The 25,803-nt window shown below is 50.2% G+C and overlaps 1 protein-coding gene across 3 annotated transcripts in view; it reads left to right on the plus strand.

Moving 5' to 3' along the window:
- LOC149432817 (endogenous murine leukemia virus Env polyprotein from Emv-2 locus-like) overlaps positions 1–25,586 on the plus strand; it is a 31,914-nt gene extending 6,328 nt beyond the window's left edge. For 2 of the 3 annotated variants that reach the window (XM_089664914.1, XM_089664915.1), the window contains exon 2: positions 5,517–8,267. In XM_089664914.1, the coding sequence (XP_089521040.1) occupies positions 5,680–7,104 (1,425 nt within the window). In that variant the 5' untranslated portion in view covers positions 5,517–5,679 and the 3' untranslated portion in view covers positions 7,105–8,267. Of the gene's footprint in view, positions 1–5,516; positions 8,268–25,512 lie in introns of those variants that run through there. The other variant, XR_016308963.1, reaches the window with a different exon arrangement.
- The last annotated feature ends 217 nt before the right edge of the window (positions 25,587–25,803 follow it).

The raw sequence follows: 25,803 nt of genomic DNA on the forward strand, positions 1-25,803 counted from the left end.
TTGTGTTAGCTACTGTGTGCAGGGAGAGAAAAGCCACTTTCATCATTGTGCGGTGTGGCCTGCCAAACACAGTGGGTGATGAGAACCACATAAATTACGCTGTGTGAGTGGGCGGTCCAGGGAAATCCTGGTCACCACAAACACTTCGGGTGGTCAGGATCACACAAATTGCGCTGTGGGAGTGGGAGGTGTGCTCTCAGTCTGACCGCCACTTGATGCGCTTCGGGTGATCGATAAGTATCACATAAATTACGCTGTGCTGGGAAAGTGGTGGAATCAGGCCTCTCGGTAGGATCCCACCGAGTGCTCCAGGGGGTAAACAGGTACCCGGACGCGGGATATATACCAGTGACTAGTCACGATGGGCAGTAGTCAGTCCATGAAGAGAGAGGGGGAACCAGCCCTCTTCAGGGTAAGGACAGCTGCACAACTGATGAAGGTGAGTTTGGGGGGGAAGTCTACAGAACCCCTCAAAAGGTGGAATAAATGGTCGAAGGGTACCAGATGGGAAATTCCCCGGGAAGGTACATTTGACGCATGGAGGTGGGAAAAATTCATCTCTGAATTTGAACCACGGATGCAGGCGTCAGAACTAGAGATCGCACAGCTATGGCTTCACAGGTCAATCCAATTAGGGAAGCAAGGCATACATAAACTGGTGTCTGTCCGGAAGAACCAGGTGATGTATACCTGGCCTCCAGAGGGAATAAAACAGGAGGATCCAGTGTCAGAGGTGGAGGAAGCTCTTTCAGGGCTGACTCTACTAAGGCAGGCAGGATCAGGGTCTACTGGGGTTCCCCAACAACCAACAGTGGCTGAGATAAGTATAACTGCACCTGTCTCTTCTGTTAGTGACGTCACTCTTGACATACCTTCTGTGTCTTCTGTCTCTATGCCTCAGCCTCTGCCTCTACTTCTCCCTTCTCCCTGCTTCACCCCAGCTCCTTCTGTTTCCAACTATGAAGCCTACTCAACAACCGATTTGCAGACTATCTGTGAATCAAGGGGAATAGACACCCGGTTAAAAAACAGGGCGGATTGCATCAAAGCGCTACGAACCACTGATCAGACCCCTGCCCCCCAGCTATACCCTGATCTGAGGGACCTCAAACCTGAAGGTGCAGTAAGCGAGGTGGTTAATCTAAGCCCACCGATGATGCTGGGTCAGCCCTTGCACTCTTCCCGGACCGAGGCCTATCCAGTCAGGGTGCAGCAATTTGAAGGTCCTCCCAATGCACGGGGGGAACGGACTTTAGGGGAACGGGTAGTTTGGCATGTCCCCTTCACCCCGGCAGAGATCCGCACTATTCTGGCTGAGCTCCCGGACTATCGAGTCAATCCGAGAGGATTTGCTCGAATGTTTGGACAAAACCAGTTCAGCTATGGTATGAGCGGGTCAGATTGTGCACAGATCCTACGGGCAAAGGTGGGCATGGAAGTGGCCAGTACAGTGATTGCAGGGTGCTCTATAACCACGCATGAGGAGATGACTTCAGGGGGCAAAGAGTTCTGTACACAGCTAAAGGCAAAGCTTCCAGAAATGTATGGTGCTACCTCTACTACGGACATGATGAAGCTCACCCAGGGTCCTAATGAGGAAAGCGCCTGCTTCTGGCGCCGTCTCAAGCAGGCGGCACTGGATGCGGATCTGGAAGTTGGACCTGATGCTCCAACTGAAGGGGTAAAGGTGACCGCGACGCACATTCTGTTGCGGGCCAAATTTTTGGAAGGCATCAATATTAAAATTCGGGAAAGGCTGGTTCTGGCCCGACCCGAATATAATGAGATGTCTATCCCTGCTATCCTTTCCACTCTTGCGGCAATAGAGAGGGAAATGGATAGAAGAAAACAAGACAAGGCCAAAGTTCTTATGTCCCAGACCCCACACGAAAAACCAAGGGATCTGGGTCACAGGAAGGATAGGCCCCCACCCAGGTGCTTCCAGTGCCACCAAACGGGGCACATGAGGAGGAGCTGTCCCCAATTACCTAAAGGTCGGTGGCAGTTCATTCCTGATGAGTCCCCCGCCCCTATGACCACCATGGTAAGTAACTCCTATGAATCCTCATAGGAAGTTGGCAAATCGGTGTCGGCCCAGATCCATCTTTTTCTCGAGGAATTAAAATATCCCCTCCCTTGCCTCATCGACACCGGTGCAGCCAGAACAGTCTTGCGAAAACAGGACATCCAAGGCAAGGTACCCCTCTCAGGGGCAAACACACCGACGGTAGGTCTCACAGGTCAAACAGTGTCTCTACAGTCCACCAAACCACTCCATTTCAGGTTAGGTCTGCACACTGAGGCTGTCAGGTCAGTGCTGGTCTCAGATGACGTCCCCATCAATCTTTTGGGAGCGGACATCTTGTCAGACATTCAAGCTGTCATTGAGTTCACCCCATCGGGTGTTGTGGTGAGTAGTGCCCTGTCGGAAGAAAGACTGTGCACATTGTTGGCCCTACCTTATCTCACCGAGGCTACATATTGTCTGGAGTTGGACGTATTGGCTGAAGTTGACCCCAAAGTTTGGGCAGCAGATAAATATGATGTGGGTCTCTTGCCGGTACCTCCAACTACAGTCAACATCAGACCAGGAAGCGTGTTACCACAACTACCACAATATCCTTTAAGTGTAGCTCAAATGGACAGCCTAAAAACCCAGATCGACCATTATCTACAGATAAAGGTCCTCACCCCAACCCAGTCGCCATGTAACACACCATTATTCCCAGTAGCAAAAAAGACAGCACCTGGTCAACCGACCACCTACCGGCTGGTACATGACCTGAGAGCGGTAAACAAAATCATCATCAGTGATGCCCCTTTGGTGCCCAATCCACACACCCTGCTGGCAACCGTACCACCCAATGCAAAATTTTTTACCGTCATTGATCTGTCAAACGCGTTTTTCTCGGTACCCCTGGATCCCCAGTGTCAGTACCTTTTTGCCTTCTCCTTCCAGGGCCGACAACTTACCTGGACCCGTCTCCCCCAGGGAGCAGTAACCAGTCCCTCGGAATACAGCTGCAAGCTGAAAATCGTGTTAGATCAGTGGACCCCAATGAATCCAGAGGTGGTGTTGTTACAGTATGTTGATGACTTGCTCCTCTGCTGTCCCACTAAAAAGGATTGTTATCAACATACTGTTTCATTACTCAACCATCTGGCGTCAACGGGCAACAAGGCCAGCAAGGAGAAATTACAACTCTGCCAGGAAAAAGTCATCTTCTTGGGGCATTGTATTTCTCAGGGCACCAGGCACCTAACAACCCAAAGAGTGCAGACATTGCAAGACCTAAAGAGACCCAAAAACCACCGTCAGCTGAGAGCCGTCCTCGGCCTTATCAACTACTGCAGAGATTGGGTCCCCAACATCTCGGACAAACTTGGTCCCCTGTATGAGCTGACATCCAAAACACCATTTCAAATGTCAGATGACGACTGGTCAACTCTTCAAGATTTGACTCAGGAACTCTCAATAGCACCAGCCCTAGGTCTACCCAACTATGACCTACCTTTCTACCTTTTCTGTCATGAAAGTCAGGGCCATGCAACCGGAGTACTAACCCAACTTCACGGAACCAAATACCGCCCCATCATGTACCTATCGACCGCTCTGGACCCAGTCATCAAAGGGTCCCCGGGTTGTGTGAGGGCAGTGGCTGCTTGTGCTGTCCTTGTCCAAAAAGTGGGTGACATCGTTTTGGATTCACCCCTCACACTCTACACTCCGCACTCGGTGCAAGAGATCCTAAACCAGGTCCAAACTAAACATCTCTCTGCAGCAAGATTGACCAAATACGAGGTAGCCCTCCTAACTCCTACTAACCTCTCTATCAAACGATGCACTATTCTTAACCCAGCTTCTCTTCTTCCTGTGTTGGAAGACGAGAAAGGGGGGGAGGACAACAACGACGGTGCTGAATTTTGCAACCCGACTAACAATACTAACACCTCTTCTACTAACATGTCTTCTTTGTCCACTACTAACCTCTCTTCCAAAGGACACAACTGCATTTCTTTGATGGAACTGGAGTCAGCGGCGATCAGCCCAGTGAAGGAAACGCCAATATCGGAAGCGAAAAATCTTTTTGTCGATGGGTCCAGGTACTACACCCAAGACGGTAAGCCACACACTGGTTACGCGGTCACGACGGAAAGTGACGTTGTGGAAAAGGGCTCTCTGAACGCACATATGTCAGCTCAGGAAGCTGAGCTGTGGGCACTGGCCAGGGCATGTGAGTTACATGAAGGTCAGAGGATTAATGTTTATACGGATTCGAGGTACGCGTTTGGTATTGCACATGACTTTGGTCCCATCTGGAAAGCGAGGGGATTTCTCACAAGTTCAGGTAAACCGGTGAAGCATGCAGAACTGATTGACAGGTTGTTCATTGCCTTCGGCCTGCCACGGGAGATTGCTGTTCTTAAGGTGAAAGCTCATACCACTGAGACTAGTGTGGAGGCATGTGGAAACGCTTTGGCAGATCGGTCCGCAAAGGCCGGTGCACTGGTTCAGGAAACGGGGGTTCTGATGCTGGCCATCCCTTCAGAGGTTTCATTAGACGAGTTTAAAAAACTGCAATCACAGGCGGGTTTGCAGGAGAAGGCTAGATGGACAGCAGCAGGAGCCTCCCAAGGGTCGAATGACATTTGGTGCCTGAACAAAAGATGGTGTTTGCCAAAGTCCCTTTTCCCCATGATGGCCCACTTGGCTCACTACCCTGGGCACCAATCTAAGACGGCTATGTGTGCGTTGGTAGACGAGCATTGGATTGCACCTGGGTTCAGTACTGCTGCAGCTACCTTTGCAGCTTCTTGCCTAGTCTGTGCCCTACACAACCCTGGCAGAACGGTAGTAATACCCCAAAGGCACTCACCAAAACCTGAACGCCCCTTCCAACGCATCCAGATCGATTACATCTCGTTACCAAAGAGTGGGCCGTACGAATACGCCTTGGTCTGTGTAGATATGTTTTCAGGCTGGCCTGAAGCGTGGCCCGTCACATGTGCCAACGCTAGTACCACGGCGAAGAAAATCCTGTCTGAGGTTGTGTGCCGCTGGGGTCTACCTGAAACCATCGAGTCCGATAGGGGGTCACACTTCACTGGACAGATCTTTGCAGAGGTATGTAAAGCCCTTCACATCAACCAAGGGCTACACACCCCGTATCACCCCGAGAGTAGCGGTAAGGTTGAACGTCTCAACGGAATCCTTAAAAACAGGATCTCCAAAATCATGGCCGATACCAAAAAACCTTGGCCTGAGTGTCTCCCCATTGCCCTCTATTCCATCCGGAATGCCCCTCGGCAACCACATGGGCTGTCACCCTACGAGGTGTTGTTTGGGGGACCTCCCAAAACAGGGTTGTACTTTCCTCAACAGTTGTCGTCTTTGCATTCACAGCTTACAGGTTATGTGCAATCTCTGCAACGGGAGCTGCAGAAGATACACCATCGGGTTCGCGAATCGCTCCCCGATCCAAATACAATAACAGGTGTTCTTTCTATTGAGCCAGGTGATTGGGTCGTCCTAAAGAAACATCAAAGAACCGGACTCGAGCTACGGTTCACCGGACCATACCAAGTCCAGCTGACGACACCTACCTCACTCAAACTCGAGGGACGAGACAACTGGGTGCACGCAAGCCACTGCAAGAAGCTTTTCAGCTACACCAGAGAATGAGGGGTGTCATTTTCCTTTTTCTTTTTGTTTGTATGTCATACATGTGTGTGAACGGAGGAAAAGACGGCAGATACCCCAACTTTTTATTTAAAATGCACCTGCGTTTAGCCAGAACCGCCAACAAAACCAACTGTTGGGTATGCTCTAAGCCCCCACCCAGTCATCACATGTCCGCAATGGCCGCTGTTCATGCCCTATATGACATCCGCGTCGGCATGAAAAAGCAAGAGACCCCTGGTCAGCCCCCACGTAGACATTTGTCGGTAGAACTTAATGACACATTTTTAGCAGGTAACATCAGTTTCAGCACCAATATTAGCTCTAGCTCCTGTAGGGCCCTCACCAGTCCATTATGGGTAACTGGGCAGCTAGGCAGCCCTCAGGTGTGCTTTAACATCAGCTTTGGCACAGGTAACAAGTTTGTTGGGACTACCACCTGCGAGGGAGGTATAACTGTCAATCTGACTAACCAGACTTCCTTTCTGAGTAACCACACTGACCGACCAGACCACGTGTGTTGGAAGGACGGATGTGATGTGCAGACTGAGGGAGCAATCCCCCAGTCTGTGCAACTGTTGCTCAGTACCAGAGGCCGAACGAGGAACTCCTCCTGTTCTGCTCTGACAGGTCCATACTATTTTCTGTGTGGTTCGGCAGCCTATAGAACATTTCCCCAGAACGCGAAAGGTTTGTGTGCCCTCATAAAGCTAGTCCCCGCATCCTATGTAGTGATGGACCATGAAGAGTTGATGGTCCACAAGAAGGTAAGGATGGCAGGGAGAGTTCGCAGGGAGCTGTTCTCTGAGGGCGACCAGGCATGGGCTTGGTTCCCCTCATGGACAGGATGGGGAATAGAACTTATGAAGCGCCTGAACAATTTTTCTGTCATCGTGGATAGTATGTTTAACGAGACCGTAGAGGCTGTCAGAGAAATTGCCCAAGAACAACGGCAGATGGGAATTTTAGTGCTTCAGGAGAAGATGGCCCTTGATTATCTTTTAGCCGCCAAAGGGGGGTTCTGTGAGTTCATCGGAGAGGATTGTTGTACTTGGATAGAAGACACCGATGACAAGGTCCAGGCCCATATGGACAAAGTTAGTGAACTACAGGGAAAAGCTAGAGCTATAGCTAGTGAGGGTTGGAATCCGTTCAAGGGTTTGGGAGGATTGGGAGATTTCTTGTTCTCCATCGGATCTTGGTTGAAGGAAGTGGGAGTGTATATCCTGATGCTTCTCTTTTTCATCTGCCTTTTATATGCCGCGGTGAGATGTTCCTGTTGCCTCATCGACCGTGTAAACCAAGCTCGGGCAGACGACCACATCTCCATGCCCGCTCCTGGGATCCCACTCCAACCACTGATCGGAGGAAGACCTCACCAACCATCCACCTTCTCTACAGATTACGTCCTGGCTTCCCTCTAATTTATCTCTCTGAAGACCACATTCTCCAAGACCTTCAAGCAAGCTTCAAGCCTCATCATTGTTTGTGTCTGCGATTTGGAAAACTGTCTGGGTCGAGACCAGCCTTGTGTGGCCCCGTCTGCAGGGGCAATTTGAGAATCTATTGCTGGATCTCCCCAGACCACCGTGGGATCACAAGCTTTATTCATACCACAAGTCTGTTTGTGGTTTTTGCAAGAGCCTTCCTGTAGTGAAGGTTCCAACGCTCTTGAGGATCATCGCTTCAATCAAGCCTGTTTGCGTCGAGTCTGCGTCGGGTCTTGTTGTTTCAGGTACCCCGTGGAGCTTTATTCTCAGGGACAACTACAGGAACTCTTTGAAGTTTGAGACTACACCCATCAAGCTGAAGAAGATCAAGAAGGGACACGAGGAGAATATGATAAAACAGGAGGGAATGTCATGGAAATTTTGTATTGTTGGTCGAACTTTAAATGTGTCATGTATTCGTGTTATTCATATGTCTCTCGTGTGGCTTAATTAAAGCTCTGAAGGCTGCAATTGGGCCATGCGCATGTACAATGTATGTATTACAGTACTCGGCTTGGTAATGGATGAGATGGCAGATCTGCGCTTATAGACCGGCGTGTATACCACCACGGCATTCCATGCGAATGCCGCTGTCAGTAGACCGTGGGCCTGTATCCACATATCAGCAGCATGGTACCACGTGGGCTTCATAACGCAATGCGCAAGCGGTGTGAAATCCACGTGTAGGCTTATGCATATCTTACAACCCATTACCAACTTGAAACTGTATCTGGGATGGATGTGTTTTAATAAAGATCGTATCGGGCCCATCCAGGTACAGACTGATATTTTTAGAGAGTGCTTGTACAGAGAATGTACATACCAATAGAAGATAGTAGGACAGGAAATATGACCTCAGATGGCTCATAGGGGGGAAGGGGAGGAAGTCTGCTGACCTCAGAAGGTTCATGGGGGAGGACCAGTGATAGATAATAGCAAAGGCTATGCTCCAATTGGAATGTACATCCTCTGTATAAGCAATCCCCATTGTATTGTTCGGTGGGAGGGATTGACTTTATTCATGTGGGGGGCATGTGTGTATTCTTAATAAAACAGAGAGCTGAGCCTAAAATCAGCCCTTATGTGAGTTGCAACCAGCCTTAGAGTGTCGTGTGATCATTCCAGGGTAACGGAGCTCCATCACCCACAAATTCAACAGAACCAAAGTATTTGGATGGGCAGGAATCGTGTAGTTTAGCTGCAGTCGTGGTAAGCGAGATTCGCACAGCTTTATGGGGGATTTCTGCGCATCCAACTGCGAGTACTCACGGTAAGGAGAAATTCGTTAAAGCGAATTTCCAAGACAATATATATGGGGGAGGGGTGAGAAGCTGGGAGGGATGTGTATGAGAGAGGTTTGAGAAGCTGTGGGGATGTGTATAGGGGAGGGGTGAGAAGCTGGGGAGGGATGTGTATGGGGGAGGGGTGAGAAGCTGGGGAGGGATGTGTATGGGGGAGGGGTGAGAAGCTGGGAGGGGTGTTTATGGGGGAGGGGTGAGAAGCTGAGGAGGGATGTGTATGGGGGAGGGGTGAGAAGCTGGGGAGGGATGTGTATAGGGAGGGGTGAGAAGCTGGGACGGGATGTGTATAGGGAGGGGTGAGAAGCTGGGACGGGATGTGTATGGGGGAGGGGTGAGAAGCTGGGGGGGATGTATATAGCGGAGGGGTGAGAAGCTTGGGACGGATGTGTATGAGGGAGGGGTGAGAAGCTTGGGACGGATGTGTATGAGGGAGAGGTGAGAAGCTGTGGAGGGATGTGTATGGGGGGAGGGGTGAGAAGCTGGGGAGGGATGTGTATGGGGGAGGGGTGAGAAGCTGGGGAGGGATGTGTATAGGGGAGGGGTGAGAAGCTGGGGAGGGATGTGTATGAGGGAGGGGTGAGAAGCTGAGGAGGGATGTGTATGGGGGGAGGGGTGAGAAGCTGGGGAGGGATGTGTATGGGGGAGGGGTGAGAAGCTGGGAAGGGATGTGTATGGGGGAGGGGTGAGAAGCTGGGAAGGGATGTGTATGAGGGAGGGGTGAGAAGCTTGGGACGGATGTGTATGAGGGAGAGGTGAGAAGCTGGGGAGGGATGTGTATGGGGGGAGGGGTGAGAAGCTGGGGAGGGATGTGTATGGGGGAGGGGTGAGAAGCTGGGAAGGGATGTGTATGGGGGAGGGGTGAGAAGCTGGAGACGGATGTGTATGGGGGAGGGGCGAGAAGCTGAGGAGGGATGTGTATGGGGGAGGGGCGAGAAGCTGAGGAGGGATGTGTATGGGGGAGGGGTGAGAAGCTGGGGAGGTATGTGTATGGGGGAGGGGTGAGAATATCCCTACATCTCCCCCTCATTGCTATCATCTCCCTGCTACTGCTCTCATCACCTCCCCAAAATGCCTCTTCCACTCCTTCTTCTCATTTTCCTCTCCTCCGTTCCCAAAATCCATTCACTATATCCCTCTACTCCTCCCAAACAATTGTATATTGTGTCCTCACTGCTTCCCTCACCCCTCTACGGCACCCACCACCTCCTCCTATTACTCCACTCTCCCACTGACCCCAACACCTCCACTAGTAGTTTCTCACGCTCCTGCACATCCCGCTCCCATGCCACCTTTCTCACCCTTCTCCTCCTCCTAACCGCGGGGGACATCTCCCCCAATCCTGGCCCTACGCCACCTCCCTCACCCGCACAACACCCTCCCGCCTCCACGTCCTGCCCCAACCCCCACAACTTAGTATCTGTCCCCCTGCTCCCTAAAACCACCCCCCCCCCCGTTTTCATGTGCACTCCTAAACGCCCGATCGGTGTACAACAAGCTCACCGCCATCCACAACCTCTTTGTTTCCCGCTCCCTCAACCTCCTAGCGATCACAGAAACCTGGATCCAGCCCACTGACTCTACCATCCCCTGCTGCACTCTCCTATGGAGGTCTCACCTGGACCCACTCACCCAGGCCCAACGGTCGTAAAGGTGGTGGGGTTGGTCTGCTCCAGTCACCGCAGAGCACCTTCTGAGTCCTCCCAAACCCCCCCTCCCTATCCTTCTCCTCCTTCGAGGCCCACTGCGTCCGACTATTCTCCCCAACCCCCCTGAAGATTGCTGTGATATACCGGCCTCCTGGATCCATACCCCGCTTCCTGGATGACGTTTCCTCCTGGCTACCCTTCTTCCTCTCCTCTGAGCTACCCACCATCATCCTTGGGGATTTCAACATCCCTGTCAACCTCGACAACCCGGACACATCCCGTCTCCTCCAGTTAACCTCCTCCTTTGCACTTGCACAGTGCATACAATCCACCACCCACTCCAACGGTAATATCCTTGATCTCGTCTTCTCCAACCGCTGCGCTCCCCACAACCTCACTAACACCCCCTTCCCTCTCTCTGACCACAACCTGATTACCTTCTCTATCTCCTCGTCCTCCAACGCCTACCCCTCCAAATGTCACACTACTACCAGCCGTAACCTCCGCAACCTTAACCCTGCCCCCCTCCACTCTGCAGCTGATCAACTCCATGACAGCATCCTCCCCCTGTCCTGCCCCGACTTGGCTATGACTGCCTACAACAACACGCTGTCAACAGCCCTTGACTCACTAGCGCCTTTAACCACACGCAACATCAGACCCCGACCGCTCCAGCCCTGGCAGACTGATCACACCAAAACCCTCAAACGACACAGTCGTGCCCTGGAGCGACTATGGCGCAAAACCAAATCCCAACAAGCCGTCACCCGCTACAAATCTGCCTTCCACACCTACACCTCCTCCCTCCACGCAGCCAAACAAGCCTACTTCCTGACCCTCATCAAGGCCCTCTCCTCCAATCCTTGCTGACTCTTCTCCACCTTCAACTCTCTACTCTCGCCACCCCCACCTCCACCCAGCACCTCACTCACTGCCCTTGAGATTGCCAATCACTTCAAAAACAAGATTGACACAATTCGCAAGGACATCGCCTCAACTCCCACGCCCTCTCAACCTGTCCCCTCTCAAACAGCTACCCCCTCATCCCCCCTCTCCCTCAACATAACCCACAGGGACTTTGTCGCTTTTCAAACTCCCTCCAACCCCGTTACCCCTCACTCAACTACCCCCTCTCCCACGGCCCCACCACTGCTCTGACCTCCACTTCCACCCCACCCTACATTCCTCATACTGAAGCCCCCCCAACACTCCGCACCTTTGACCTTACTACCATCGAGGAAGTCTCCAAGATCCTCTCTGATGCCCGCCTCACCACCTGCCCCCTCGACCCTATCCCCTCACAACTCTTATGACCTCCCTCCCCCTCCATCCTACGCTCCCTCACCCACATCTTTAATCTCTCCCTCTCCTACGGCACTTTCCTCTCCCCTCTGAAACATGCACACATCACCCCCATACTTAAAAAGCCCTCCCTGGACCCCATTGACCCGAACAACCTCAGACCCATCTCCCTGCTCCCATTTACATCTAAACTCCTCGAGCGCCTAGTCTACACCCGCCTATGCTCTCACCTCAACTACAACAACCTCCTCGATCCCCTACAGTCCGGCTTCTGTCCCCTACACTCCACCGAACCTGCCTTACTCAAACTCTCCAACGACCTGCTAACCGCCAAAGCTAATGGCCATTATTCAGTCCTCCTACTCCTTGACCTCTCTGCGGCCTTCGACACAGTCCATCACCCCCTCCTCCTCAAAAAACTACACTCCCTCGGCCTCAGAGATTCTGCTCTCTCCTGGCTCTCATCCTACCTGTCACAACGCTCTTTCAGCGTTACCTATAATGCTACCACCTCCCCCTCACTCCCCCTCTCTGTTGGGGTCCCTCAAGGCTCTGTCCTCGGGCCCCTTCTCTTCTCCATCTACACCTCCTCCCTTGGCCAACTCATACACTCGCATGGCTTCAACTACCACCTCTATGCCGACGACACACAAATCTATCTCTCAACCCCCCACCTCACCTCCTCGGTCTCCGCCCGAATCACACACCTACTGAGCGACATATCAGATTGGATGTCACTCCACTTCCTTAAACTGAACCTCTCTAAAACCGAGTTTCTTGTCTTCCCCCCAGCCCAGACACCACCCCCCATTGACTTCTCCGTCACATCCAACAACGCCACCATCAAACCTGCCCCGCAGGGCAGAGTACTTGGTGTCATTCTGGACTCCAACCTATCCTTCTAGCCCCAAGTCCAATCTTTAACAAACTCGTGCTGACTCCGCCTCCACAACATCGCCAAAATACGCACGTTCCTAACCCCAGAAACCACTAAACAGCTCATCCACTCCCTCATCATATCACGACTTGACTACTGCAACTCCCTCCTCACTGGCCTGCCTTGCCGCTGGCTATCCCCGATTCAGTCGATCCTGAACACGGCTGCCAGACTCATTCACCTTTCCAACCGCTCCATTTCCGCCACCCCCCTCTGCCAATCCCTCCACTGGCCTCCACCCCCCTCTTCCAATCCCTCCACTGACCTCCACTTAGTGTCCGCCACCCCCCTCTGCCAATCCCTCCACTGGCTTCCGATTGCACAACGGATCAAATTCAAAATCCTAACACTGACGTACAAAGCCGTCCACCATACTGCCCCGTACTACATTACTGACCTAATATCCAAGTACCGCCCAACACGCACACTCCGCTCCTCACAAGACCTCCTTCTCTCTAGTTCCCTGGTCTCCTCCTTCTCTCTACTTCCCTGGTCTCCTCCCATGCCCGCCTCCAGGACTTCTCCAGGGTGTCTCCCATCCTCTGGAACTCCCTGCTGCAACCCATCAGATTATCACCTACTCTCCTCTCCTTTAGGCGCACCCTGAAAACCCACCTCTTCAGGGAAGCCTACCCCACCCCCTGCTAACCTGCCGACCTCCTCCACTCTTCCTACCACTCCATCCCCCACAGCTATCTCCTCCTGTGCCACCATCCCCCCCTCCTAGATTGTAAGCTCCAAGGATCAGGGCCCTCAATCCCCTCATGTTTTGCATTGTATTGGTATTGTTCTGTCACATGTTCTGTCCCACTTTGTAATGTACAGCGCTGAGCGAACTATTGGCGCTTTACAAATACTGTATAATAATAATAATAATAATCTGGGGAGGGATGTGTATGGGGGAGGGGTGAGAAGCTGAGGAGGGATGTGTATGGGGGAGGGGCGAGAAGCTGAGGAGGGATGTGTATGGGGGAGGGGCGAGAAGCTGAGGAGGGATGTGTATGGGGGAGGGGCGAGAAGCTGAGGAGGGATGTGTATGGGGGAGGGGCGAGAAGCTGAGGAGGGATGTGTATGGGGGAGGGGCGAGAAGCTGAGGAGGGATGTGTATGGGGGAGGGGCGACAAGCTGAGGAGGGATGTGTATGGGGGAGGGGCGACAAGCTGAGGAGGGATGTGTATGGGGGAGGGGCGACAAGCTGAGGAGGGATGTGTATGGGGGAGGGGCGACAAGCTGAGGAGGGATGTGTATGGGGAGGGGCGAGAAGCTGGGGAGGGATGTGTATGGGGGAGGGGCGAGTAGCTGAGGAGGGGTGTGTATGGGGAGGGGGTGAGAAGCTGAGGAGGGGTGTGTATGGGGGAGGGGCGAGTAGCTGAGGAGGGGTGTGTATGGGGGAGGGGCGAGAAGCTGAGGAGGGATGTGTATGGGGGAGGGGCGAGAAGCTGAGGAGGGATGTGTATGTGGGGAGGGGCGAGAAGCTGAGGAGGGATGTGTATGGGGGGAGGGGCGAGAAGCTGAGGAGGGGATGTGTATGGGGGAGGGGTGAGAAGCTGAGGAGGGATGTGTATGGGGGAGGGGTGAGAAGCTGAGGAGGGATGTGTATGGGGGAGGGGTGAGAAGCTGGGGAGGGATGTGTATGGGGGAGGGGTGAGAAGCTGGGGAGGGATGTGTATGGGGGAGGGGTGAGAAGCTGGGGAGGGATGTGTATGGGGGAGGGGCGAAAAGCTGGGGAGGGTTGTGTATGGGGGAGGGGCGAGAAGCTGGGGAGGGATGTGTATGGAGGAGGGGTGAGAAGCTGAGGAGGGATGTGTATGGGGGAGGGGTGAGAAGCTGGGGAGGGATGTGTATGGGGGAGGGGTGAGAAGCTGGGGAGGGATGTGTATGGGGGAGGGGTGAGAAGCTGGGGAGGGATGTGTATGGGGGAGGGGTGAGAAGCTGGGGAGGAATGTGTATGGGGGAGGGGTGAGAAGCTGGGGAGGAATGTGTGTGGGGGAGGGGCGAGAAGCTGGGGAGGAATGTGTGTGGGGGAGGGGTGAGAAGCTGGGGAGGGATGTGTGTGGGGGAGGGGCGAGAAGCTGAGGAGGGATGTGTGTGGGGGAGGGGCGAGAAGCTGGGGAGGGATGTGTGTGGGGGAGGGGCGAGAAGCTGGGGAGGGATGTGTGTGGGGGAGGGGCGAGAAGCTGAGGAGGGATGTGTATGGGGGAGGGGTGAGAAGCTGAGGAGGGATGTGTATGGGGGAGGGGTGAGAAGCTGAGGAGGGATGTGTATGGGGGAGGGGTGAGAAGCTGGGGAGGGATGTGTATGGGGGAGGGGTGAGAAGCTGGGGAGGGATGTGTATGGGGGAGGGGTGAGAAGCTGAGGAGGGATGTGTATGGGGGAGGGGCGAGAAGCTGGGGAGGGATGTGTATGGGGGAGGGGTGAGATGCTGGGGAGGGATGTGTATGGGGGAGGGGTTAGAAGCTGGGGAGGGATGTGTATGGGGGAGGGGTGAGAAGCTGAGGAGGGATGTGTATGGGGGAGGGGTGAGAAGCTGAGGAGGGATGTGTATGGGGGAGGGGTGAGAAGCTGAGGGGGGATGTGTATGGGGGAGGGGTGAGAAGCTGAGGAGGGATGTGTATGGTATCTATACTCCCACTGTGAGAGTACCAGAAATGATACTATAGAGTATATAACATGTTTCAGTCCCTACATTCACTCCCCCCTTGATACTATAGCACTGTTATCTCTTGCTGAAGTTAAAGTAGAGCTCCACCCAAAAGGGGAAGTGCTGCTTTAACTAGTTGATGACCGCAGGTAGCCAAATGACGTCTGCACTGTGGCTGGCCAGTCCTGGTAGGCCGTCCTATGATGTCCTCCCAGAACGCGCTCTCCTGCGTGCCCCCCGTGATCTCCGTGATTGCCGTGTCCTATGACACGCTGGTCATCAGGAAATGCAATTGCCGGGTCTTGACTGCACTTTCCTCACCCTGTCAGAGCATGAGGAAAGTACTGCTGGCAGTTGTCAGAGGAGGGATCGGCATCGATCATTGATGATCAGTGCCTTGAGGATCGGTGCCCAGCAGAGCCACCTACCAGTGCCGCCCACAAGTGCCCAGCAGTGTCACCCACCTTTGCCCAGCAGTGCCGCCAGTCAGTGCCCAGCAGTGCTGCCTATGAGTGCCTACTATCAGTGCCGCCTATCAGTGCAGCCTATCAGTGCCAGCTCATCAGTGTCACCTATCAGTGCCGCCTATCAGTGCCGCCTCATCAACGCACATCAGTGAAGTAGAACAATTACCTGTTTGCTAAATTTTATAATAGAAACAAACTTTGTTTTTCAAATTTTTTGAAAAATGTATTAATGAATCTTAATGTATGAAGATATTATTTGTAGTGTACAAATTACAACCTGTATGTTACCTCTAAGGGTTGTACCCCTTCTGACTTACTGTTTGTCAAGACTCTAGAAGTAGCTCTATAGGTCCACAGTTTGGGGTTCCCTAGGGCGCGGGATCTAAGCTCCAGTCTGCTTGTTCACCAGAGCCCCTGATGGTGGGGATGGACTTGGAGCAGGCTGAGACCAGGTCGTGGCCCCCAGGTATGTTCAGGAGACCGCTAGTGTCACATACTTTAGTAGTGAGCCTGACGTGAAGAGGCAGAGCAGACCAGAGCAGGATGCGGATGGATCCGTGCGGCAGGTAGCGGAGTCAGGCGGGCCGGGTTTTGTATCCAAGAAGGCAGAGAAGACCAGAGAAGTAGGCAGAAGGATAGTCGGGTCACAGGCCAGGTTCAGCAACAGGAGGTCAGAATGATCAGGAGCAGCCAGAAGAATATCCAGAGACAAGCCAGGGGTCAGGGCAGGAGAAGGTCAATGGTAGTCAGGAGCAGGCTAGGTTCGGCAACAGGAAACAACTCCGAGTCAGGAATCACAGGCAAAGGAATAAGACCATACGGCAATTTGGATCCTGCAGTGGCCAGTTTAAATAGCCTGCCCAGCGCCGAAAGGCGTGCCTGGGTCCTAGTGCCTGCCCAGCGACGTCATTGGTGACAGGTGCGCCTGGGTCTTAGTGCCCGCCTGCCTGTATGTCTTACCGGGATGCTGCGCATGCACATATTTGTGCGATCTTCCCTGACATTGCCCCCCCCTTATGGGCAGCCTCTGGATGCCCTATTGGCTCCTCTTTTGCGGGTGACTGCGAAAAAATTCCTGAACTAGGTCTGTGGCATGAACATTCTGAGCTGGTTCCCATGAGTTTTCCTCCGGACCATACCCCTTCCACTTAATAAGGTACTGTGTCTGACCCCTCCTTTTCCTACAGTCCACAACAGCCTTGACCTCAAATTCCTCTTCCCTGTCCACGTCTATGGACTCGGCGCGCCTTGACCTATGACTAGGAAATGGATCGGGTACGGCAGGTTTCAACAGTGACACGTGGAAAACTGGGTGTACTCTAATGGACTCCGGAAGTGCCAATTCATATGTGACTTTAATTCTGTGTCTTATCAAGAATGGGCCCACAAACCTTGGTGCCAACTTCCTCGAAGGGCACGCCATCTTCAGATTAGTTGTAGCCAGCCAGACCTGGTCTCCCAGATGCAGAATCAGTTCTTCCCTTCTCTTTCTGTCGAAGACCCTCTTGTTGTCTTCCTGGGCTTTTGTGACCGCCTCTTGTAACAATTTATTGTTAGAGACAAAGACATTTAGTATATTCTGAGCAGCAGGAACGGAAGTTTCTGGGACCAGGTCAGGTAAAAAGTTAGGGTGGAACCCATAGTTAGCAAAAAATGGTGATTGTTTAGTGGCAGAATGGCTAACATTGTTATATGCGAACTCTGCCAGAGGTAAGATTGCCACCCAGTAGTCTTGGAGGAAGGATGTGTAACATCTGATGTATTGTTCCAGGGTCTGATTGGTTCGTTCGGTTTGCCCGTTTGTTTGTTTGTGGGTGGTAGGCAGAGGAAAAGGATAACTTGATTTCCAGGGTTTCGCATAGCGCTTTCCAAAATCTCGAAGTAAATTGTACCCTTCGGACCGAGACAATGTTCACAGGAACTCCATGGAGTCTTACGATTTCTTTAATGAAAATCCGAGCAGTCTCAGAAGCAGAGGGTGTATTCCTTAGTGGCAAAAATTGGGCCATTTTTGATAACCGGCCACAACCACAAAAATAGCAGTATGTCCTTGGGAAGGCGGAAGTTCCACTATAAAGTCCATGGATATCATTTCCCAAGGCCTATCAGGCACTGGTAGAGGTTTAAGTAAACCCCAGGCCTTGTTTCGAGTGGTCTTGTTCCGATTGCAGATGGCACAAGTCCTTACACATGTTTTGCAATCCTTAGCCATATTCGGCCACCAGAACGAGCGTTGGGCCAATTCCAATGTCTTGGAAACCCCGAAGTGACCTGCTTAACGGGTGATCATGGCAGTAACCCAGAACAAGAATTTGTGCCTCTTCGGGTACCAAAATTTGCTCCCCTTTCCATAAAAGCCCTTCCCTGTTTTGTACAGTGATTCCAGGTGGACTAGAGGCTCCTACTGAGGCCTGCTGCAATTGAGACAGAAGTTCAGACTTTAATAGCAAGAAATTCCCTGCTGGTAGAATGGTGCCCAGTTTTGGAGATTCTTTTGGATCCTTGAACATACGTGAAAGCGCATCTGGTTTAGTGTTTTTGGATCCTGGCCTGTAGGTGATGTGAATAATGAATCTGGAGAAAAACAGTTCTCATCTAGCCTGGCGTGGTTTGTGACGTTTAGCAGTCCTTAAATATTCTAAATTCTTGTGATCGCTATATATCAGAATTGGATGTATGGCCCCTTCCAGCAGGTATCTCCATTCCTCCAGTGCTGTCTTTATTGCCAAGAGTTCTCGGTCCCCAATGTTGTAGTTCCTTTCAGCTGAGGTAAGTTTCCTAGAGAAGAAGGCTACTGGATGCATTAGTTCCTTCAGGCCTTTCCTTCGTGAAAGAACTGCCTCTACTGCATTTTAGGACGCATCTACTTCCTAGGTGTAAGGAAGAGAGGAGTCTGCATGGCTTAAGATGGGGGCTGCTGTGAATAATTTCTTCACTGTCTCAAAAGCCGCTTGCGCCTCTGGGGTCCAATGGAAGTGGACTCCTAACTTGGTGAGGTGAGTGATAGGTGAAATGAGGCCCGAAAAGTTCTTAATGAATTTCCAGTAGAAATTTGCAAATCCGATGAACCCCTGAACTCCTTTTTTGTCTGAGGGTACCGGCCATTCCAAAATTGCTGTGATCTTTTGGGGATCCATTGCAATTCCGGCAGTAGAGATGATCAGGCCCAGGAATGGAATGCTCTGTTGCTCAAAGTTGCATTTCTCTGCCTTAGCATATAGTCCATGCTGGGGAAGCCGTCCCAGAACACATCTCACATGGTCTCGGTGTACCTCCAGAGATGCGGAGAAAATCAGAATGTCATCCAGGTAGATGTAATATATAAATGATGTAGCGCTGTAATAACTCATGAGTATGGTTATAAACATATCACTCTACTGACATCCAAAAGATAGCGATTGTGACATACAGTCAGGTCCATAAATATTGGGACAATCGACACAATTCTAACATTTTTGGCTCTATACACCACCACAATGGATTTGAAATGAAATGAACAAGATGTGCTTTAACTGCAGACTGTCAGCTTTAATTTGAGGGTATTTACATCCAAATCAGGTGAACGGTGTAGGAATGACAACAGTTTGCATATGTGCCTCCCACTTGTAAAGGGACCAAAAGTAATGGGACAGAATAATAATCATAAATCAAACTTTCACTTTTTAATACTTGGTTGCAAATCCTTTGCAGTCAATTACAGCCTGAAGTCTGGAACGCATAGACATCACCAGACGTTGGGTTTCGTCCCTGGTGATGCTCTGCCAGGCCTCTACTGCAACTGTCTTCAGTTCCTGCTTGTTCTTGGGGCATTTTCCCTTCAGTTTTGTCTTCAGCAAGTGAAATGCATGCTCAATCGGATTCAGGTCAGGTGATTGACTTGGCCATTGCAGAACATTCCACTTCTTTGGTTGCTTTTGCAGTATGCTTTGGGTCATTGTCCATCTGCACTGTGAAGCGTCCAATGAGTTGTGAAGCATTTGGCTGAATATGAGCCGATAATATTCCCGAAACACTTCAGAATTCATCCTGCTGCTTTTGTCAGCAGTCACATCATCAATAAATACAGGAGAAGCAGTTCCATTGGCAGCCATACATGCCCACGCCATGACACTACCACCACCATGCTTCACTAATGAGGTGGTATGCTTAGGATCATGAGCAGTTCCTTTCCTTCTCCATACTCTTCTCTTCCCATCACTCGGGTACAAGTTGTTATTGGTTTCATCTGTCCATAGGATGTTGTTCCAGAACTGTGAAGGCTTTTTTAGATGTCGTTTGGCAAACTCTAATCTGGCCTTCCTGTTTTTGAGGCTCACCAATGGTTTCCATCTTGTGGTGAACCCTCTGTATTCACTCTGGTGAAGTCTTCTCTTGATTGGTGACTTTGACACACATACACCTACCTCCTGGAGAGTGTTCTTGATCTGGCCAACTGTTGTGAAGGGTGTTTTCTTCACCAGGGAAAGAATTCTTCGTTCATCCACCACGGTTGTTTTCCGTGGTCTTCCGGGTCTTTTGGTGTTGCTGAGCTCACCAGTGCGTTCCTTCTTTTTAAGAATGTTCCAAACAGTTGTTTTGGCCACGCCTAATGTTTTTGCTGTCTCTCTGATGGGTTTGTTTTGTTTTTTCAGCCTAATGATGGCTTCACTGATAGTGACAGCTCTTTGGATCTCATCTTGAGAGTTGACAGCAACAGATTCCAAATGCAAATAGCACACTTGAGGTGAACTCTGGACCTTTTATCTGCTCATTGTAATTGGGATAATGAGGGAATAACACACACCTGGCCATGGAACAGTTGAGAAGCCAATTGTCCCATTACTTTTGGTCCCTTAAGAAGTGGGAGGCACATATGCAAACTGTTGTCATTCCTACGCCGTTCACCTGATTTGGATGTAAATAGCCTCAAATGAAAGCTGACAGTCTGCAGTTAAAGCACATCTTGTTCGTTTCATTTCAAATCCATTGTGGTGGTGTATAGAGCCAAAAATGTTAGAATTGTGTCCATGTCCCAATATTTATGGACCTGACTGTATATAAGTGATGTGTGCAATATAGAATACACTTATAAATATCCAAGTGATCATAAACAAGTGATCATATCATCATTGTCACACAGTGCTTCCCTATACAGGGTTATGCATCATCAGATAAGTGACTTACATAAACAATGGTGATAAAAAGTCCACTATATTCGGTGTCAAGTTGTGTCTCACAAATCCACACAATGCAATGATCACACCATGTGCTGCTGTGCCAGTGCAGGTAGTGAGAAGTACTCCTATATGGCAGGCGTGCCCGCTCACTTTCCCCCTGCGACCCACAGGGGCCAAATAAGCCTCTTGGATCACCCTGGATCCTACACGATTTCTCCAGGCCAGAAATGACTCCACCACCTTCTATACTCTCTCTCCTCCTCCTTCCTCTATTCCTCTTTAGTCAGGCAATGGTAGGATGCTCATAAGTATGATGTTTGGGAATCCTGTGATTCACCAACCGTAGAGAAGTGCAACCATATATAAGTGTATTCTATATTGCACGCATCACTTATATATGTCACAATTGCTATCTTTTGGATGTCAGTAGAGTGATATGTTTATAACCATACTCATGAGTTATTACAGCGCTACATCATTTATATATTAGATTTATTAGTTCTATCTTAAGGTGAGATTTGGATGTGAGCGGCTGTTCCTTTTACTCATCCTAGGAGACATAGAAGCGCAGGAGGATTTACATATATCATCCAGGTAGATGACAACAAAAACATCCAGGTAATCTCTGAAAATGTCATTAATGAAATGTTGGAAAGTAGCAGGCGCGTTGCATAACCCAAATGGCATGACCAGGTATTCAAAGTGGCCGAAACGGGTGCGGAAGGCCGTTTTCCATTCGTCCCCTTCCTGTTTGCGGACCAGGTTTTATGTCCCTCTCAAATCCAACTTGGTGAAGATAGTGGCAGTCTTGAGTCTCTGGAATAGTTCAGGAACCAAGGGAAGGGGATACCGGTTCTTAACGGTAATCTTATTTAGTTTCTGATAATCCACGCAGGGCAGCAAGGACTTGTCCTTTTTTTCTACGAAGAATATTCCAGCTCCAGCTGGTGAAGTGGAGGGCCAAATGAACCCTTTCTGAAGATTCTCCTCGATATATTCCTTTATAACTCCTAGTTCCCATTCAGATAAGGGGAAGATCTGCCCAATGGAGATTTCAGACCCGGGAAGCAAATCGATCGGACAGTCATAGGATCAATAAGGAGGAAGTGTATCTGCTCCCCGTTTACTGCATACGTCAAGATAGTCATGGTAAGCTGGAGGAATTGTTTGAGAGAGTTCCGTATCAGAGTCCATGCACAGTAGGGTAGGTGGACCTGAGGATACCTTGGGCAAACAATGTTCCTGGCAGTAAGAAGAGGGAAATTGGATCGAGCCCGACTTCCAGTTAATTTGAGGTTCGTGTGCCCCGTAGCCAAGGAAGGCCCAGTATGAGAGGAAACAGTGGGGCGGTGATAGCATCTAGAAGTAAAAATTCCTGATGATGGTTGGTTACTGTAGTATGGATTGGTGGGGTCTCTTTGTCTGCCAGTCCGGATTTAATACGGCTTCCATCAGCAATAAAAATGTTTAACCCGTGTTCTTTTGGCAGTAATGGGATATGTTGTTGGGCGGCAAAGTTTAAATCTATGAAGCAGCTGCAGGCCCCCGAGTCAATAATTGCCATCACCTACACAGTTCTTCCAGGATGCTGGAAGGAAATGGGAACAGCCAGGTGAGTTGAACTATTTGAACATGATGGAGGAGCAGCTGAAGAAACAAAGATGCACTTACGCAATTTAGCTGAGCAGGAATGCACATAATGGCCTGGTTCTCCACAGTATAAACAGAGGTTGTGGACCCAACATCTTTGGCATTCCTCGGTAGTTAGTGAAGGATGTATTAGCCCGAGTTGCATAGGTTCCGGGGCATCCGTATCCTCAGAATCCCGGGTTCTAGCAGGGGGATTGTGCTGGGCTGGAAACTTGGGTAGCACCCAGGTAGGCCTCAGAGCTTGCTTGGATCTTTCCAACCTGCGTTCACGTAGCCGACGGTCAATCTGGATGGCTAACGCAATCAGATCTTCCAAGGAACCAGGTATGCCTACCTGAGCTAGCTCGTCCTTGAGGGGCTCGGCCAGGCCCAGGTGGAACTGATGTCGTAGGGCTGCATCGTTCCAGTTTGTGTCACCACTCCATCATCTAAAGTCTGAGATATAGTCCTCTGCTGCTTGGCGACCCTGTTGAAGCGCATGTAATGCTGCTTCAGCTGTAGTTGTCCGCTGTGGATCATCGTATAGCTGGGCCATGGCATTGAAGAATGTAGTCATGGTGTTTAGGTGTGGATGGTGACTCTTGAGCAGGCTGTGGGCCCAACCCTGAGGTTCTCCCTGCAGCAAGGAGATGATGAACCCCACCTTAAAAGCCTCTGTGGAGAAAGTTTGTGCTTGCAGGTAAAAATACAGCTGACATGCGTTTCTGAATGCCCTGAATTTACTTTGATCCCCATTAAATCATTCTGGAGTAGGCACACAAGGTTAAGGTGAAGGTAACTGGACCACCGTACTAGTACGGGTTTCTGAGGAATCACTGGCCGAGGGAGAAGTAGCCGGATCTGTTGGTACAGAAGCGGGTGTAGCCAAGGTTTGGATACGTTCTTCCAAATGTGCATATCCATCCTGTAAGATCTTAACAGCCTGGGTAAGTGCGGTCAAATGATGACATATCTCATCCAGGGGAGAAGGTCCTCTTCCAGGCTCAGACATGGCCGTATGGTACTGTCACGACTCTAGCGGTAGCGCTATAGGTCCACAGTTTGGGGTTCCCTAGGGCGCAGGGTCTAAGCCCCAGTCTGCTTGTTCACCAGATCCCCTGATGGTGGGGATGGACTTGGAGCAGGCTGAGACCAGGTTGTGGCCCCAAGGTATGCCCAGCTGCGGTAGAGGAGACTTCTAGTGTCACGTAATTTAGTAGAGAGCCTGATGTGAAAAGGCAGAGCAGATCAGAGCAGGATGCAGATGGATCCATGTGGCAGGTAGCGGAGTCAGGCGGGCCGGGTTTTGTGTCCGAAAAGGCAGAGCAGACCAGAGCAGCAGGCAGAAGCATAGTCGGGTCACAGGCCAGGTTCAGCAACAGGAGGTCAGAATGACCAGGAGCAGGCAGAAGAATATCCAGAGACAAGCCAGGGGTCAGGGCAGGAGAAGGTCAATGGTAGTCAGGAGCAGGCTAGGTTCGGCAACAGGAAACAACTCAGAGTCAGGAATCACAGGCAAAGGAATAAGACCATACGGCAATTTGGATCCTGCAGTGGCCCGTTTAAATAGCCCGCCCGGCACCGATAGGCACGCCTGGGTCCTAGTTCCTGCCCAGCGCCGTCATTGGTGACAGGTACGCCTGGGTCCTAGTGCCCGCCTTCCTGTATGCCTTTTCAAGATCCTGCGCATGCGCAGATTCGTGCGCCACAGCGATCTTCCCTGACACTGTTGTTGAGTCCTGCAATCACATTGTTATGAGCTCCTTGTAAAACTATTATCTCTTTCCAATAACATCTATGAACAAGAGAAGATATGGACCCCACAATTCCTCTATATACTCCACAATTCTCCCATGTGGACACCTCGTAAGTGGTTCTCCAGTATAGACTCCCAGTTTGGGGAACTCATTTAGAAGAAGCCGTCAGCTAGAATCAAACTCACTACTCTACAGTATGGTGAAGACCAAGGAGGCCTAGCAATACCAAATGTTAGACTTTATATTATAGCTGCCCAACTTCAACATCTTACCAGGTGGGACTTAGTAGACACATTAGATCCCATCCATCGATTGCTACTTCCATCAGATACAGATTTCACATCACTCTCACACTTGTTAATGGGCTTCAGAAGGCACCAGTGGGAAAGGCATGATCTCTCATCTATTTATTCCAGTCTTTTGACTCTTACCGAAGACTTATAGAAAGAAATGGGAAACAGAGAAAATAAGAGAAAGTGGTGGGAGATGATTGTGACCTCCATACCTCTCATCTCTCTGTCCTCTTCACAGAAACTCAGTCATTTCTTTTGCATAGATCATTCAGGACTCCAGCTCAATTGTTCAGCTAGGACAGGAGGGATTTCCCCTTTGACCCCACTTGTAGCGGTGATGTCGGGGATTTGATATGTGTTTTGGAGATATTCAAAAAGTGGAATGATATGACCAGTGTTATAATGTTGGTATTCAATATTCCTCAGGTGTGCCTCTTGGTGTCAATAGAGGAGGAGTTATTTACACCTCCTCCTATTACAAGTCATATAGCAACAGTGAGGCTGCTGTTTATTGACCTTAAAAAATATTACGATCTTGGCTATCATCTCAAACTCCCAGCAGACAACAGTGAATTGAGCAGGTGAACTCCACATTAACATGTGAAAAACAAACTTACCAACATTGTAATTCCCCCAGGAGATGTATGTCTGGCAGAACTGGCTGGATACTCCTTGCTCTCTCCTGGTTAGTTCTTCATAGGCTTTTAAAATCTTATCTCTTTTAGCCCCATAGAAGGAGAACGGCCAGTTGTATCCTACTGAATGGTGACTACATGGGGGGCCCATACTTGGGGTATGATCCTGTAGACACGGGCCCCATTGATCGGTGTCAGCTATCTATGTATGGGGGGGGAGTTACTTGCCGTGTACAGCTGAATTGTTCTAGGTTGTTTCTTCTTTTCTATGTTCATTTGTTTATAAAAGGTAAAAGTGACACCATAGACAAAGCAAGTTATTGTTCTGTATGATCTGTAACAGTGCCACAACTGCCTATACGTGAGAATGTATGACTCCATTGTCTGGGCTGAATGTTGGGAATACTGTGCGCACTTATAAACTTTATTAATAAAATCTATTTGATTAAAAAATACTGTAGATAATGCTGTACATATTCTTTCTATTCATAAGATATATTTAGTAATGAACATTAAAAATAGAAAGCAACTTTATGTAGCCCTTTATATAGAATTCTATCTTTTTTCTTTCTCTACAGGTAGATTGATGAACCAGGTTTTTGGGACTTTTTTGTCTTCATGAATACAGCTGAGTCACATGGAAAATAAAACACATGGATGTCTTAATTGACTGAAAATCTTTACTGCAGTTCACTGGAGGATTCACACGGGATACAAGTCATATCTGTGTTCTAAAAGTCATGGTTTGGATCCTCTTCCACTTTGATCCAGCAGGAGAAAAGTAATTTCAGTGTTCTGGAAGTGACAATGGCTTTACAATAAAGTCCAACCCCAGTATACATAAGAGGAGTCATTTCATACTACTTGTT

Source organism: Staurois parvus, unplaced genomic scaffold (assembly GCF_062004578.1).
Source record: "Staurois parvus isolate SC_StPar_1 unplaced genomic scaffold, SC_StPar_1.0 ptg002098l, whole genome shotgun sequence".
Taxonomy (NCBI): Eukaryota; Metazoa; Chordata; class Amphibia; order Anura; family Ranidae; genus Staurois; species Staurois parvus.